Genomic DNA, 18,713 nt, shown 5'->3' on the forward strand with positions numbered 1-18,713 from the left:
AACAACAGAAATATAAAAAAGCTACTTCAGGAATGTAGGGAAATTGATGCTGCGCTAATTGTGTTAATTATTTTCAACACATTTAACAAAGAGAACTAAACATTATTTTTCACACGTATAGCCACAGATTTTTGCCTGAATTTGGAAAAGTTTTGATGAGATAAGGAAGGAAAAGTTACATTAAAGAACAAAAAAAGGAAGAAAAACTATCATTGGATTATAGGGTAAGGGAGTAGATAACAAATAGTAGTGTCGCTAATAACTTTTTTACTCTTTTTTTAGTAGCGTAGTAGTTATTAACAATCAGTAGCTTTTCCAGTAATTGTACTAAAATGCAGTAGATATATTTAATGAAACCAAATATTGGATTCAGTCTTTTTACTTTTTTTTTAAGTTTTTGAACTTATGCACACTCAAAAATGAGAAAGTTGTTTATTACCCTGTGTTAAACAAAGTCAGTACATTTTAGTCAAATGCGATAACACTAGCATAACAAGCATTTTCAGGAAACACAAAATCCTCTCTGGGTCAAAATGAACATGAAAGTAGACAAACTATAAAGCCATGTCTGAGTAAAAATAACAAGGACAGTTTTATTCTTTGTAAACCCTCCTTTAAACACATGGCTGTTTGTCTCTTGGACAGTGCAATCCATCTTTGGTTCATATCTTTCATTTTTGAAAATATGACACTCAGAACACCTTGCATATTACAGTATGATTTATTGTGAGTTATGGCATCTCTTTTTTTTTACAGGTTGTAATTAAATTACTGGTACCCCTTATTGAAAACTCTTTTCTCCCCTAATGCTTGGGGAAAAAGGGGGGCACCATGTTGTATGGCTTGAAATAGCAGGCACTTTATCATAGTTATGCTGGCATGTAGAGCACCACTTGATATATTTAAATGAGCAACCTGACGCACCGGCGATGTAAGCAGAATATATTCCTTTCCAGCAGATATTACTCTTGCGGCTCTAATACCCTTGCAGTACTGGAAAATCTCTCGGGTTGTCCTCAGTCTTCAGTACGTTTGCCCAGAAACCATCTGTCTAATTCTATCCTGTGGTCTGCACTGCACTCACAGGAGTTGTTAACTTTAAAAAAAAAAAAAAAAAAAAAAAAAAACCCTAAACTTGGAAAAAGGACAGGCGGGATTTTTGCAACATTTTCATTTGGCATGGAAGATTTTTCCACCTCAGTGTAAAAAAAAAAAAAAAACACAAAAAGGAATTAAGTATTTCCCATATATGTTTTATCTCTCTCAATGTGACTTTGTTTCCTCAACAATATCTAATATAAAAACTGTAACTTTATTTCTTTTAATTTCAACAAATTTTTCTAATATGTGACTATCACAATTGTGACTTTATTTTTTTTCTTGCAACTTCATAAGTCAGTTATTTGCAACTTTATCTCTCAAATTTGCAAACATTAAAGCACACAATTGTCATTAGCATAGCATTGGCATTTTTATCTAAACAACTGGCAACTTGACGTACTTGTAATTGTGATTAAATATCACAATTGCAACTTTATTACCTGCAATTTCAGCTTATTTTTCTTATAATCGTGAATTATTTCCTACAATGGTTACTGTTGTTTCGATAACTGCAACTTTAAAACTCACAATTACATTTTTTTTGTCCCCTCAAACATTAAGATTTTTATGTGACAATATGAGTTTATACCTGTAATATATGATGTAATATTGCAGCATTGTATCACACATTTGTTATTATTTCTCACAAATGCAAATATAAGACTCAAATTCTGATCACTTCTCAATCAACTTAATCTTTATTTCTTGAAATTGTGACTCTTTTCCACAATTGTTACTTTTTTTTTTTTTAATGTAAACTTTATCTCACATTTACTTTTTTTTTATTTTATCTCTGAGCTTGAAATGGCCTGTCATAAATCAGCCCTACACCAAAAACCTCTAAAAATAAAGGTTCTTTATCAAAAAGCATTTTGCTGTATTCAGGTCTCAAGTAGTTTATATGCTGTTTTAGACCGATTAAAAAAAGTTTTTGGTAAGTTGCACATCACAGGTTCTTCAGTTCATTGCATTAGTTCTAGATACCATCCTGAGGAATGAAATAGTTATCTTCAGATGAAAAGTAAGTCCTTCTGGGTTATTTTTTTTAAAGTACTGTCCCATCCTAAACCTCTCATCTTTAATTTATTTACATTTTTCCTGGGCACCTCCATTCAAATGCTGACAGATTCATACAGACTTGTTTATGAAAAGCAACTCTGGAATGCATAAAAGCCTCACCAAGATATAGTGTGACTTGTTTTTATTGATTTATTGGAAATATTTATTCTGCTGTGATGCTCGAGGGGGGGGAAGGCAGCAGAGGGCTGCAAACTGTCGAGGCAAGTGTCAAAGTTTATTTAAAATTCTCTGTGGAGTTTTCTATAGACTTCAAAAGCCTTATGTCTATCACTTCAGGGATTTGGAGTGTATGTCCTAGCAAATATTTATGAGTGTGTGTGCATGCATGTTGTTTTTCCAACTAGAGTGGCCTCGACTCGAGATGTGGCAGGACGCGCCGATGGTCTCACGGTGGTCCTCTGTGTATATTAGAGCTTTTAGATGTGATTGTGACCAGCTAAAACACTCTAAAAGAAATTTGTATATGAGGTTTTACTGAATCACAGATTTTTTGATTCTTTGAATTTCTATGTAAAAAACATGTTTCATTCCCCCGAAACTAGCATAATGATGTTTTCTGATCAAACATTTCATACTGAACAGTGTTAGTGATTTTGTTAATGGTCTGCGAGCTTCCAGCATGTTTGCAGTATTAAATGGAGCATTTAATATATACAGTTACTGTTACAGATATTTGCTTACCTAATTTGTCCTGATGTACTGTAGTTGTTAGTTATTTGTTGTCTGATGTTAAAAGGCACCTCTTTATGTTTGCTGTTATGTAGGAAAATCTGTAGTTGCCTCCAGAAGAATTTATTGCTGCTGAATTAGGGATTAGTACAGTTAATTAAAACTAAACCCGTAAAAAAACGTGAACAAAATGTTCACTGAAAATAAAATGAAACATACAAAAAACTTTGCCAAGAAAACATTTATTATTTTTATTTAATTTAACTTTATGTACGAAAATAACTAAAACTAAGGGGACGTTTACACAACGAGTTTTTATAAATGATACACTTACCGTCTCTGTGCATACTACAAAAAATGCTAATGTGTATTACATGTTCAGTCTACAGGAGCATATTGTTTCTTTACAAAGTGACATCACCAACTACTGGCATGGCATGAATAATATAGCATTTTAGTCATTCTAAAACAAACATGGATTCGTGTGAATGGGGATCGGTTTGACAATGTTGTCATTTGTAAACAAAACTCTCAAAAAAGCAAAGGAGAAAAGACCTTTAGTTTTAGTACACTGATGGTTGGGTAAACGTACCTTAAAACGAAATAAAAATGTATAAAAACTAATAATAATAATAATAATTAGTGCTGTCAAACAATTAATTGCGATTATAATCACATCCAAAATAAATGTTTTTTGTTCGACATAATATGTGTGCATTCTGTGTATATTATGTTTATATAAATACACCCCCAGCATTATATATTTTGAAAATATTTACATGTATTTACATGTCTAATAGTTATATTAATATAATTTATTATTATAAATAAATATATTTAATATATAAAAATAACATATTTTTCTGAAAATATATACAGGCATGTGTAACAAATTAATAATGTAAAATTTTTAAACTTGCAAATTTATACAATAAAAAAACTAATGCAAATTATTAATAAAAAGATAGCACTCTCAATGATACTAAAATAACACTGGGTTGAACATGCAGTGCATTCGTGATCAAAATTTAAAAAGCTATGAGGAAACTTAAAAATCTTAATGCATAACGATTTGCTTAATAATATAATAATAATTAACTTTATTTCTATAGTGCCACCTTAAAAGTTAACATCTCAAAGCACTTTACCCAAGGCTTACAGAAAAAAAAAAAAATACATTGAGATTGACAATCAGATAAACATATCACATATATGCTAACCGGGAAAAAAAAATACATTTTAAGAGAACGATTTAAAACATACTAAGGGATTCAGCCTGTCTAATTTCAGTAGGGAGAGAGTTCCAGAGTTTAGGTGCCATACAGACAGAGAAGGCCACGGTCACCCATAGAGCGTAAACGAGTTACAGGAATAGTTAAAAAGCAGATTCCGATGAGCAAAGATTACGCCTAGGGGTGTAGACAGTAAAAGTTCAGGTCAGATATTCTGCGAGCTAAAAACATGCAGGGACTTAGGTAAGGCATAAGAATTTTAAAAATCAAAGCGAAACCTGACCGGAAGCCAGTGCAAAGGACTCCAAGACTGGAGAGATGATGTGCTCACTTGTCCTGGAACTTGTAAGGATTCTGGCAGCTGCGTTTTGAAAATACTGCAATTTGTTTAGAGTAGATTTCGAGACCCCCGCGAGCAAAAGCATTACAGTAATCAATTCGAGAAAAGACAAACGTATTGATCAGTTTTTCAGCCACTGAAAAAGATAACATGGGACGCACTCTTGCAATGTTTCTAAGGTGAAAAAATGATACTTTAACCGTGTTCTGAACATGAGGCTCAAAAGTTAAGTTTGAATCAAATATCACCCCCAGATTTTTTTTATTTTGCTTGAACTCCATAATAGAACCCTCCATCTTTAAGTTTAAAATACTAGCTTAACGTATTTTGATGGGGTGAACCAATCAGCATAACCTCAGGCTTGTCACTGTTGAGGGACAAAGAACATTTTGTGGGACATCCATATTTTTACCCGTCCAATATGCAATGTTCAAGAAAGGCAACAGCTCAGAATTAGCACCAGGTTTTGAGTGAATATAAATCTGAGTGTCATCTGCATAAAAAATGAAACCTTAAGACCAAGGATCTTAGAAATAGCCCAAGGTGGAAAAAATGTACATACTTAAAAATAAGGGACTCACAATGAAACGCCCTCCGGCTTGTATTTGGTTGTTTGTTTCTTTTTTTTTAATTATTAAACTCTGCTGAATCCTGCTCTTATGGGCAAGAGCTGAAGGCTGCATGTAATTGGGAAGCCCTTTGTTAATCACAGGTGTTTATAGATGGGCAGCACGTGGCTCAGAAAATGGACCGCATGATCAAGCTGAGAGGCCCCATTGTTCATAGCACAGCTCTACTGCCAGAAGTGATTGTTGTGCTCATCACACACCTCAGACCCTACGGATGATAAACTATTTAATGTTGATTTGGAGATTGAGTGATGGCAAATAGAGTGAAGCTTTGGCATTTCATTGTTCAAAGTCGTGATTGTTGTTTGCATTTTCAAAGTTGTGAAGGGGCTGACAAGGGTTATTGAGTCCCTGCTTGACCATAAACGCAAGAGCAAAGTATAATGCACTGCCTCAAAAAAGGCATTGTCCAGTGGTGCAGTTAAAAAAAAAAAACTCTTAGCAGTCCAGCATCTTTCTAAAATTCAAAAAACATAGTTGGGAAAAAAAATATCCTGATTTTAAGGTTTGGCTCACTTCAGTGTGATGAGTGTGAATTTCCATTCTCCATCCTAAAACCTGTCATGGTAATTTGGCTTCATGCTGAAGAACTTTGGGATAAATTAGAGCATTCTGTACATTAAAGTGTTCTCCACGACCCATTAAGTTAAGTTTAAGCATTCCCATGACATTAAATCACATTAATGCACATTTTCCCTTTGGTCATCACAACATAAATCAAAAAAAATTTAAAACCATTATTAAAATTATTAATAACATCCCATCATAATTACAATCACAGACCTCCTGCCTCTTGAACAGTAGACTGACACTGGGAGTGAATCATTTCTCTGGACGTGCCTCGCTCTAGTCTCTAACAAAGGGCAAACTGCTGCTTTTGCTCATTAGTTCATTCTTGGTGGAATCTCCTCCTGTTGGGGGCCTGCAGGTCTGATTCCCTCTGTTCATTAACCAAATAATAACCCTAATGTGACACATTTATAGGAGCAAACAATGTCTGCAATGGCTGTCATTAGACCGTATGGAGCATCTGCTCAAAAAATGAATATTCTGTCATTATTTTACTCACCCCCATTTTGTTCCAATCTGTATGTTGTTATTTTGTCTCTGTTTAAAACAAAAGGATGTGTTTAAAAATAACTCTTTTCCATAAAGACACAGATTTGGATCGATTTGATTTATTATTAATAAATTCTGATTTGCAGTTTTAAATCAGTGTCTTTTTTAGAAAAAATCATGATGAGTAGTAAACAATGATTTTAAAATTTAAAAACAATTTATTTAGAAACAATAAATCATGATTTACAGTTTCTGATTTGTGTTTTAATTTGTGTTTGATTAATAAATTATATGAAGTTTTAAATGAGTGTTTTATTTTTAGAATTAATTAAGTTATGATTTAAACTTAATTCCATGTTCTAGTTCAAATTTACCATTTTAAAATCAAATGTTCTGTTTAGAATGAATAAATCATGATTTACAGTTTAAAAAAGTTAGTGATCTATTTAAAGAAAAACGTAAATTCTGATTTGAAGTTTTAAATCAGGGTTCTATTTAGAATTCACAGTTTTAAGCCACTGTTCTATTTAGAATTAGTCAATTATTATAAAAAAAAAAGAAAAAAAAAATCAGTGTTCTGTTTGGAATTAATTAATCATGATTTTGCATTTTTAAATCAGTGTAAATTGTTATTTAAGGTTATAAATCAGTGATCTTATTTAGAATTAATAAAACAATTAATAATTATTTTAATCAGTGTTCCTAAAGCAATTATTTAAATCAGTGTTCTATTCAAAATGATAGTAAAGTATGATTTAAAGTTTTATATGAGTATTCTATTTGAAGTAAAAAAAATAATAATTTACAGTACAAATTAGTGTTTTACTGTTTAAAATTACTGTTCTAATTAAAAATAGTAAATTTTCTTTTAATGTTTTCACTTTATGATTTAAAGTGTTCTATTTCGAATTACTAGATCATGATTTTGAAAATCATTTTTCTATTTGGAATGAATAAATCAATTATGTTGAGTTCTGAATCACTCTTTAGACGCACTATATGAAGTTCATTATGTTGTCTGTCTGTCATCAGGTTTTCAGGCCTTTACCTGCTGTCCTTCTTCATCATCATCCTGGGACTGGTCTTCTACTACTCCTCCTCCTTGCTACCTACGTGGCACAGGATCCTCCGCAGTCTAGAAACAGTCCGTAACCGTGGGAAACGCTATCACAGACACGCCCACCGTGGGGCCCCTGGAGCGGCTTCAGTGACCTATAACGAGCCTGGGTCAGGAAACACCATAGAGGAGGAGCAATCGCGTAAGAGAGTAGCCTGAAAGGGGCGTGGCTCTCAAAACCAATCATCCACTCCCCGGCCCAGCTGTCTGTAGAAAAACGCCATGATAATGATCACGTGAATGATGTAATCAAGCCACATAGCAAACGAGTACACTGTGATCACGAACTGTCAATAGGTAGCAGTGACTTCTGTATATCTGAGAGATATATCAGATCCATCATGTATATAGACGCAGCATGATTTCACCTCATTGCCCGTCTTTCCCATCCCCGCGGCAAAATTAAGTGTTTAGAAGGATTCGTGACCTGACTGTTTTTTGTCCAAATGCTCAATGCTCAATTGTCAATGTTTTATTTTCTTATACGAGCACAAAGGGTTTCATTGTATTTGAAAGTTTGGACACTGGTTTGTTTCACTACAGATTCATGAATATTTTTAGCATTTTTTCATGAGATACTATCTGACGAAAACTGCATTCTGAGTTTTACAATGCTGATTTGAGCCCAGTGCCTGTGCCCATGTAATATTATTGTGGGTTACATTAGCCAGTGAGAAATCATGACTTAAAAACAGTGTCATCAGTACTGGACATGTCATGATTGCATATTGTATTATCTGCTCAAAATTATAACCATTTACATTGCATCAGTTCAGAAATCACAGAAAGGGTAAAAAAAAAAAAAAAAAAAAAAAAAAGGAGACAGAGAATGATTTTACACCCCTTTATACTGTTATACCATTTTTTCATTTTTATATATAGTTTGTCCTATTTTGTTTTAATTCTGCCAGGAAAAAAAGGGTACATGCATTGGTATTAAATATAAAAAGTCTGTGTAATACGCAATTGATTGTAAAACTTGTAAACTATTTTACTGCACTTGTCTTGGTAGTTTAAAGCAGTTTCAGTCTTAATTATCATCTTATTTGATAATAAAATCCGTAGTACTATACATGTAAAGTAGTTCTTCAACCTGATATCTGATTTAGTTTCTCACTCTCTCCATGACTGTATGAATGAATGAATAAATCACTCCATCAATTTAAGTTGTCATTTACAACCTATTGCGAAATTCTTAATGTGTCTGATTCGCTTAAAAACTAAAGTCCTATATTTGTCTTAAAATCACAAAAAAAGAGACATGAATGGTTAAAACTGGAAAAAGAGTGTTTTGACCTTGCACAAACATTACATCAGAATCAAAATTTTACATATCAGACCACTACATAATGGTTGTAAACTTACAACATTTAAAAGGATAGTTTTACCCAAACATAAAAAAAATTGTGTCATCATACCTCACTCTCATGTTGTTCCAAAACCTGTATGAAACACACAAAAAAATGTTGTGAAATGTTGGTGTCCAGTCATTTGACGGTAGCCATTGACTGATCCAATGTACACCCCCGCCACCCCCCCCCAATACTATGGAATAGCTACTGTTTGTTCACTCACCATTCTTTAAAATATCTTGTGATGTGTTCAACAGAAGAAGGGGCAAACTCACATATTTGGAACAAGCTGAGGGTGGAGTAAAATGATGGCTAATAAACGCCAACCCTACAACAGAACAAAAATACTATATGTGACCCCATGGGGAGCTTCGGTGCAGGACACACAGCAACATCAAAAGTAAACTTCACCTCTAACACTGCGAATTCAAGATATTCAAGACAGAGCGTAGAATAGCTTAGCATTACAAAACACACTGCAAATAAGAAATGCGTTTTTGTCATTGCTATTGGGAAATGAAGTGTTTATCTTATGAATATGTTATTACGTAAAACGTTCCAAGAATGCCTACCCCCGATTGGCTTGGCGAATTAAACGCTTGCCGTATGAATGTTAAATTAGATATAAATCGGGTTTGTTGCCAAGCAACGTCGGCATGACTTAGCATTTATATTCATGAGCTACTAATATTCATGAGCGACTCCTTAGAGCTGTACCTGCCGGATCCCTGTGACCTATCTCAGGTGGTTTCTTCCTAACCTTTAACACCTGAGCGGCGGCTGCAGGCCGCGCGGTGACCACCGGCGCAGATATGGCAGACCTCAGCGCGACCTGGGAGCGTGAGTTGCTGGAGCATTTCTCCTGCTTAACTGCCGCCACAGACGAGGAGACATCATCTGAATTCACAGCAGATATTACTTCAGAAAGCAGCGACAACACAATCGGGCTTATTTCATTTAAGTGATGAAGTTTCTCCTGGTTATACTCAGGAAACTTGGACCCAGTGTCCCTGCTGCGGCCTCGGCAGCACGTGCAGCTTATTGTTCCGAGTTTGCTCATGCAATTCTCTGTGGACCACACACGTCCAGGTATGATTTGCGTGGGAATTAGATTTTTGATTCATCACAATGAGTCGAATCTTTTACATTACGGTAATTCATACTTTATGCACTGTACATAGCCTACCTACGCCAGTAGGTGGCGAACCGCTTGTTATACTTATAGGTGGGTGTTGGAAATCCAAAAATCAATTCCAAAATCCGATACTTAGGTCTGGAATCTGATATTTGTTTTGTAAAATTAAAATTTCAATTCCACACTATGTGTGTGCATTTTATTTATTTTTTCTCGATTTTTTGGCAAAAAAAGTGGCTGTTAAAATATATTTGCCTTTGAATCATTCATTCAAGGGATACATTCAAAAACACTGATTTGTCCAGTAATAAGTAAACGTCTTGAGTGAGGTCATGGAACTCATTCCATTGAGAGATTCCATGAGCTTTTGAGCTCCATGAGCAGAAGTTGGAAATGATAAAAATTAAAATGATACCCAACCCTAGTTACAGGTAAATATTTGAATCATATTGTCCAAAGAAACCGACTAGGACCGAGTCAAACGCTCTGCATGACACTGAAGAAAGTTATAGAGAAAATAAGGAAACAATTATAATATCCTATAGTTTAAAAAATGTCTTGTATTCAGTCTTTGAATGCAGCTTAAGTGAAATTAGCTTTTTTTTTTTGGGCATTATGTGTTTATTATTTTTGTTTTGAGCTATCTAACTTATTTTGCATTTTTCCATTTTTTTTTTTTTTTTTTTTTTTTTTAAGTGTTTTTTTTTATTTTATTTTAGTCTTTTTTTTTTTTTTAGTCTGTTTTTCTATTTATACGAATTATATAATAATTTATTATATAGTTTTCAGAGATTCTAATTTTTCTAAATGTCATTCTACTCCAAATGTTAAAAATAATCCGGACTGTACACCAAATCCACAATCAGCATTAATGGCAATCCAGCAAACACTATTATTACATTTAAGTACCTAAGCATTTAAATAATTAAATCATTGTCATGATTCCCAGTACATTTTGAGGAGATTTATTTATTTATTTTGACCTGCAGACTTAAAGTTATTTAATGTTAATTAAATAATTTTAATAAATTCCAGTGGTCACTTGCATGCTTGTTCTCTCCAAAATCTCTCCACAGGATTCGTTTGGGGTCAGTCTGACATATACCCACGCCCTGGTGTCCCGTAACGGCCCCAAACTGCCTTCCGTAATGGTTTTTATGTGGAGATCCCTCTTCAAGAAACATCCACTGTAACCGTGCGTTTTCAGGAGAAGCTCTTTGTGGAGATCCCGCTCACGCCGCACAAGTACTGGATTCAGTGGCTCGGTTGGAGGAAAGCGTTCCCTGGCTTCAGTGAGGCTCCCTGCAGTGACGTGGAGAAAAGAGAGAAAGAAAACTGTGGGGACATCCCCTGCAGATTTGTTCCAGGGACAAACTCCAAGGTGGTCATACTCTCAGCGTTCACATGGGCTTTCCATGTTTAATTTTAGCCTAAACCGTGTTATTCTGTTTCCCAGAGAGAAACTGAAGATTGTGACACGCTCAAGTTTGAATGGAGAGCAGCTGTATCATCTTGCACTGGAGCATCATGGTAGCGTCTCACTGGTCTTCCAGCATGTTCTCAGCCAGCACCAAAACAGTGTCGTGAGATATTTGCATCCCGTTTTATGAAAACTAGACGTGAAACTTGTCGGCTTGCCTGGTTTTAGGAAGCTTAATGGCTAAATAAAAAGTGTGATAACCAAGTTGCGATATATTGTGATTTAGGAATATAATGTATCATGCAATATATCACCTTACTTTAATCCTCTGTGAGTGCTGGAGTGAATCCAGTCAACTGCAATTTGTTCTCTGGCACTTTTGCATCGCATTTAGACTGAAAAATCTGACTCACTCCAACTGTACTGTATTGTCTTCTTAACCAAAAGGACATGAGGGTGTCTGGGTGCTCTCATTGGTTTAGTTGACCTTTTATACGGTCTTTGTTGTATATGTTTCCTTTCCCCCCCTTTGAACGTAAATGGGATTTCGGAAAGAAAAGATGCAGTAATCCAATTTTTTGCGTGGTGAATGTCACTTCAAACTACTGTAAATGGGACCCTTGATCGGAAAGTTGGGGTATGACGCACGGTTTTTGTAGTGATGTGTTCTGAAGAGGACTGTGACTCATAGTTCACCCTCACCTGGTATTACAGTTTGTTTTAATACTCTAGTATATGAAAGGCCCATGTCTATTGCTGTTAGCTTGGACAGGATTTTGTAGTGCGTCCTGGTCAGTCATGATCTTAAAGTCTTTCAAACGTTCCCACCTGAAATTTGGGAGTTCCTTCTGTAAGGTGTTATTGTACAGATTTATTAAGCATTTTTTATTGCTGTGTATGTTTTCTGCCCGTTAGCTTTCAGTCTGTAGTATTGTTGCCATTGACAACTCGTTTTATGCGCTGATTTTAGAGCCACACAGAGGTGGAGTCAATGTACCATCAATACGTCCAGTGCAGTGTCCAGGGCTCTTCACGTATATGGTTGTTCGTCAGCCGGCTCCGTACAACAAGCAGCTGCGATCCATTTTCCTGGGGCCGTGGAACAGAAGCACAGCAAGAGAAGGGTGGGCACGTGGGGTGAAACCCCTGTGTGATGTGAGGGTACATGGCTTCCCTGCACCCCATCACAAAGACTACTGGAGAGGCCGACTGGCCCGGGGAGCTGCAGACCCTCGGTTCTGTATATTGGTTTAATAATTTAAAGATGATGATGATTTTTTTTATTAAGATTTATTGAATGGCTACTATTCTTATTCTTAATTTATTGCTTTTTTTTTTTAAAGTTTATAAATCTTAATAACTTTAGCGTATTAGTATGTCAACCGAATTGATATGTTTATATAATTACTTTATTATTAAGTATTATTATTATTATTACTAGTTTAGTAATATTTTTATTTATTATTATTATTATTATTATATATTATTATATTATTATAACGGGCAGTTTTATGTTTTGAAAAATTATATTTATTATTATTGTATTATTATTATTATTATTATTATTATTATTAGTGCAGTTTTGTTATGTTTGAAATATTTATATTATTATTTTATTATATAGTATTATTATTATTAATGTACATTTTTAGTATGTCCTATGGAAACAGATTGCACATCTTTAGGTAAAATGAGTTGCTTTATGTTGTAATTTCATTATTATTATTATTATTATTATTATTAATGATAATGATGATAATAATAATAATAGTAATAATGATGATAATAATAATAATGTAAATTTAGTATGTCCTATGGAATCATATTGCACATCTTTATGTAAATTAGTTGCTTTATGTATTATTATTATTATTAGTGTTAAATTGATTTTTTGTGTGTTGTATTTTGAATTAACACAATAATTAAATAATGAAATAATAATAAACACTTTAAAGCTTTTATTTAACCAGACTCTTTCCTGACTACCTTTCTCTAAATTAGTGTACTGTTTATTTATTTAATAACATTTAAGTGTTTTGACATTTAAGTGTTTTGAAATTAATAAAATTATGAATTTAGTATGTGCTAGGGAAACAGATTTCACATCTTTGTAAAATAGTGTTTATGTATTATGATTTCAAATTTATTTTTGTTTTGACTTATCTTAATAATATTACTGTCAAACTTTAGTGGTTTATTTTTTAAACAGGACTGCAGTACCTTTATATAAAGTAATTACTATTTATTTATTGAAAAACATTAGTGGTTTAAGTATATTATTATTAGTATTATTAGTATTATTAGCTTTGTTAAATGTAAACAAAATTGCCTTAGATAGTTAATATTAGGATTATTTTATTTTTGTTTTGTCTTATGGAAACAAAATCCCATTTTATTATAATTATTATGTATATTAGTATACGTTTATTAAAATATTAATGAATAACTACTAATTAAAAAAAATATACAACTAAATGGAAACTATTAGCCTATTATTTGTTTTAGTTTTTAAAAATGCTTTTTCACCGTTACGGTGTTATAGGCATTTGCTATCGTCTATGTTGGTTCAGCCTCTTCACGGGTTTTTTTCGTATCAAAGCCAGTTCTCCAACCCTGAGGTCAGGTAAAAAAGGCTGATATTTGATGGTGTTTTGTTTTCTCTGTCGGATCTCGTGTGGTGCTCTCTCCTTGAGGAACTATGGGCCTGTACCAGTCCTTTGGCGGGAAATCCGTCTGTAGACAAAATGTTACTTGCTACCGTCCCTTGGCGTATCATCTCATGGTTCTGGACCTTTTTCTACTGGTTCTTTTTTTTTTCCCATCCAGGGATTCAGACTGTCTGGAAACTACTTCTCCATTGTGCAAGTTTCTCGTGGCCTGGATATTTGGCCGTGACTGGGGGCCGCTGAAGCGAAGGCGAAAGGTTTACGCTACGTCTATGGAATACATGCAGGAAAAACTCAAACAATATTTCAGTATGAATTTTTAAAACTTATTTTTTTTCTTTGACATGCACGCCTCTCTCCCTGGTGTGTCATTGTGGATGTTTGAAGATAAATAGACATGCGGTATTTTTTCCCAAGGACCTAAGTTTTCTGTACCCCTGATTGTTCCCTGTTCGGTTTCCAATTGATAATCTCTGCTCCGCCATCGGAACAAATGCCAAAATAAGGCCTCAGCGGACGCTTTCTTCTTGAATCTAAAACTATTCCAGCAGTGCTCATCTTCTGCATTTCATTAGCCCGGGATAAAGGACTTCACATGTCACGGCGATGAGCAGACGCTCATATTCTAATGGCTGCCTAAATGGATTATAGACGTATCGGTGCATGTCCAAGTCATTTACATCACACGTCTGAGCATACAAACTCTCCTGCCGTTATACGCTGTTTTACAACACATGTGACCATTCAAGGACACACAAAGGACCAGAGAGACCTTAAATGTGCATTTTATGTTTTCCAACCCAAGGTTAATCGTAGTCAGTTTTGTTCCGGGTTCATGTATGTGCTTTGCATAACCTATATGCTTGATATTCAGCATAGTCTTCAGCTAGGATATGAAGGTATTTTAATGCTTAATGGATAGCCCTAATTTTATTTATTTATTTATTTTTTTGCACTTTATTAATATGCAAAGTTTGGTCTTATGCATGCCATTTTTCAGGAGCAAGGTTAGGTGGAAGATTGTTGCTGATTGGAGTGATGTCATTGGCAGGTTATGAAGATTACACTGGAGGGTGTGTATCTTCTGCTGAGGCGGGGAGATGCAGGAGACGCTCATCGAGCACGAGCGCTTCTGGCGGTGGCCAAGAGCTCCAGATGACCCGTGTCTGTACGCTGGAGGAGGACTGCTGCTACTTATGTCAACTGGAAAATGATTGAGTCACTCCCCCTACTACAAGTCAGTCCTGCTTGAGTCTGTTTGAATACTGTCTGTCTGACTTTCTCTTTTTCTCCCAAGAATACAGAATTAGGCATATAATGTAATGAAAATGACTAACTGAAAATGTTCTTAAAAATTAAATAAAATAATTTGAATTAAATTTTCTTGTTTTAAGATTTTATAAAAATAAATATTTTATTACCCATTTAAAAATGACATTTTGTTGATTTAAAATACGTAGCTGGATGTAATTGATTACAATTTTAAATTTGTATTTTTGGTACACAAATAAATGTTAAATGTTAATTATAATATTTATAATATTTAAAGTTAAATGTGTAAGCTGAACATTATGTATTTAAATACAAAACAAAGAAAAACTGAACCTTAATCACTTTTTTTTTTTTATTTATCTAAAAATCTGAAATTCAAGATGACATGTATTGAAATATAAAAAATTATTAACCTTCTAATATTGTACTTTTTTGGTCTTTATCTAAAATAAAGTCTTACACTTAGATAGCGCCATAATGTAAAATGTTGGCTTAAGTACGGCTGTTTGTTTTATTTTTTTGGTTAAATTTTTAAAGAATGTAATTTAAAAATGTTGTTTCTTTAACCGGCTTATAGCAAAGCTAAATGGTTATTTTAGCTAAAAAACATTTAAAATAAACACAAATAAAATTCCATCTTGCCTAATGCAATAAAACAAAAATAGCTTAATTCTGAAATTAATTTTTTAATTCTTAAAATGTATTTACCAATTTTATTTACAAAGAAGCTAGCTGGGTTTTTGTTTATTTTTTTTTACATTGCGTATTTCAAATGTATGAAATTGAAATAAGTAATACATATTTTAAGAAAAATCAAAACAAAAAACAGCAATGCTTAAGTAAGAATGGACTTTAGATAATTCTTTGGATTAAATAAGTTATTTTACTAAACTAATTTAACTTTAAAGCAGCATAATTTTATGCAGTGCTCATATGATGGCACTATAGTCTTCAGAACCATTGTGGCAAACAGCAAACTGATTTGCCACCATAATGTTCTATACCATGGTGGAAAAAAAATCCGAAACTGATGCGGCATTTTTGCCTTACTGAGCCTCTTTCACAATTATGATGTGAGTTTAGTGAACTCTTATTGGCTGAGAACCATAGGGAAGCCTTCTCCATCGATCAGCATTTTTCAGGCTGTAAAATGTTGCTCTTTTACTAGGAATTGCTGTCGGTTACCACTTAAAACTAGGTGGTGAAGGGTTTGACGCTTTAGCAGGGGGTGGATTTCAGACTGGGAATTGGCAGCCTGGGGAGTGCACTGGGTGGAGATACGAAGCAGTGCTGCAGCTTCAACCAAAGAGCCTGCAGTAACTTACGGCCTGAGATCCGCAGCCAGTCGATGATATCTTTGAAGTGTGTGGTGAATGATCTCAAAGAGAATGAAAATGAACTCAGCTCTCAAGACGTCAGCCTGATCCCACAGCATCAGAGAACAGTAGTGAAGGGACAAAGTTAAAGTGGGATGTTGCCTTGAGGCCGATCGTCTTACATAAGCCGATGTGTGAGTGATGTGAATGGTAAAGTGCTCAAAGGATCTGAAATTATAGTGCTTGTTACAAACTATGGCACAAAAATATTTTACTTTACTGTATACTTTTGTTGTTTTTTTTTTTTTTTCGGTATTTCTGTTGATTTGATTTTTATATTTTTTTTTTTTGCATTTTATGTAATATTTCTGCTGGTGGCTTTAAAAAAAAAAAAAAAGAAAATTTAAGGGCACAGCATGAAGTGAAAATGAAACACTAAATTAAAAAAAATTAATTTTTATGATGCCATTCATTTTCATGCTATGCCATAAAATCCGTTTTAAATTGCCATAGCATGGATAAGTACAACTTTTGTTAAAAACATTTTTTTTTTTTGTACTCTGTCGTATAATAATTTGCAAGATTTATTATTTTATATAATAATATACACTTATTTTAGTTATTCATTTTTATTTTGAGTTTTGTGCAAATAACATGTTGTAGTTATGTACTGTAGTTTAGCACTTCCCTACTATCTGATCTCTAATTGATCATTAGCATTCAAACCATCAGTCCTGCTCCTGCTCGGCTGGTTTTAAATTGAGCTAATAATCCACATTTGAGGAGCTATATGTCTGCGCGTGTGTTTGCATGTTTGCGGCGCACAAATTGAGTTTTCTTAAGTGTTTTTTTCTTCCCGTGTGTTTTGTTGTGAACGCTGTACCAGTCATTATACAGGAGCAAATCTCCAGAGACTGTAAAAGATGAATGCTCTCACTGTTCAGAAGTGCTTGAAAAATTACTTTCCCCGCAAAAGCCATTACATTTGTTTCTGGTTTTTAATTCTCATTGTGGTTTATTAATAAAGGTTGCCTTATTTCCCAAGCTAATGGAGAAAAAAAAAATAAATTAGATCTTGCCTTGCTTTGTGTAGCCACTTTCATAATGGTTGTCCAGCTCATGCATGTAATGTTGGTGGTTTTTTCTTCTTTTTATAAGGCATTATCTGGTTGCTGGTAATTCAGTGTACCTGGATTCCGTTTCAAGGTTTCCTGGTAGCAAGAGGTGCATCCGGGATTGGATTACGGAGGAGAACAGTGGGCGAGACCAGTTGCTGGCCTGAATCGCCTCTACACACGCTGGAGTTTGGACACCAAAGATTATCAAGGTGGGTTCCAGCTAAACAGATGTGAACAACACACCGTGACAAGACGCTGAATGTCTAAGGGACTGCACAGTTATCATACAGGAGCTCCATGTTGGGATTAAGATTCCCGTATAAGACATTCTGTAGCTTTACCGATACTTTTGTGTATCTTACGGAGGACTCAGGTCCGTCGTTGCTATGTAACCTGCCCTTTCAGTGTGTGTTTTCCTCTATTGGATCCAGCTCATTAATTACTTTTTAAAGCTGATGCTTTCTTATAGAACGATGCTGACTCCACCAGTTTCCGATCTCTTGTAAGCCGATGTTGGTGTTTAATCAGTCAGGACCACACGGAGGTCTCTGACATTTGCATTGGAAGGATCTTGTTCCTATCAACGCGTCTTAAGTGGTTATTGTTGGTAAAATGCCTGTTTTGTACTTGCCAAATTTTGGCCAATTGTGATTGTCGATTTTTTTTTTAAGCAATGTAATGAAAGTTAGAAAAAATAATGGATACAATTTTTGTTATGAAAATGTTATATATTAACCATTAGTAAACATTCATAAGGAGTAGTTTGCATTTTGTTTTTTTTTTTTTTTTTATTTTATTTAAAAACAAAGCCGGAGCTAATTTATTGACATTCCATACCCATGGAAATGCAAAAAGGCATTCATTTATACAAATTTCAAATAATAGTACCAGGGACATGAAACAAACAAGGAACCAAAAATAATTAAAAAATTACAGACATGTATGTAACAGAACACTATGTAAACCTCCTGTAATAATAATCAATAATAATATACTACTAATATTAGTTAACATTTTTTAAAATTTTGACTTTGTTTGCATTGATTTTTCCATGCTGTTGCATTTTAGGATTAAGAGCTGCCGCGTAGTATAAAAATATAAAAATGCAAACATTTAATAAATAAAAATATTTATTATAGTAATTGTACTTGTTTGTGACTACAAAACACTTCAATATTCAAAATACCAAACCTGTCTTTTTATTGTA

General features: G+C 34.0%; 1 protein-coding gene and 1 pseudogene across 1 annotated transcript in view; both read left to right on the top strand.

Moving 5' to 3' along the window:
• The window catches only part of LOC122140978 (solute carrier family 35 member F2-like), an 81,647-nt gene extending 74,261 nt beyond the window's left edge, over positions 1–7,386 (top strand). Inside the window, exon 9 of the mRNA XM_042746548.1 lies at positions 7,144–7,386. Within this exon, the coding sequence (XP_042602482.1) occupies positions 7,144–7,386 (243 nt within the window). The remainder of the gene's footprint in view (positions 1–7,143) is intronic.
• A 1,757-nt stretch (positions 7,387–9,143) lies between these two features.
• On the top strand, positions 9,144–17,670 carry LOC122140979 (annotated as a pseudogene).
• The last annotated feature ends 1,043 nt before the right edge of the window (positions 17,671–18,713 follow it).

The sequence above is a fragment of the Cyprinus carpio genome, chromosome B20 (assembly GCF_018340385.1).
Source record: "Cyprinus carpio isolate SPL01 chromosome B20, ASM1834038v1, whole genome shotgun sequence".
Classification (NCBI taxonomy): Eukaryota; Metazoa; Chordata; class Actinopteri; order Cypriniformes; family Cyprinidae; genus Cyprinus; species Cyprinus carpio.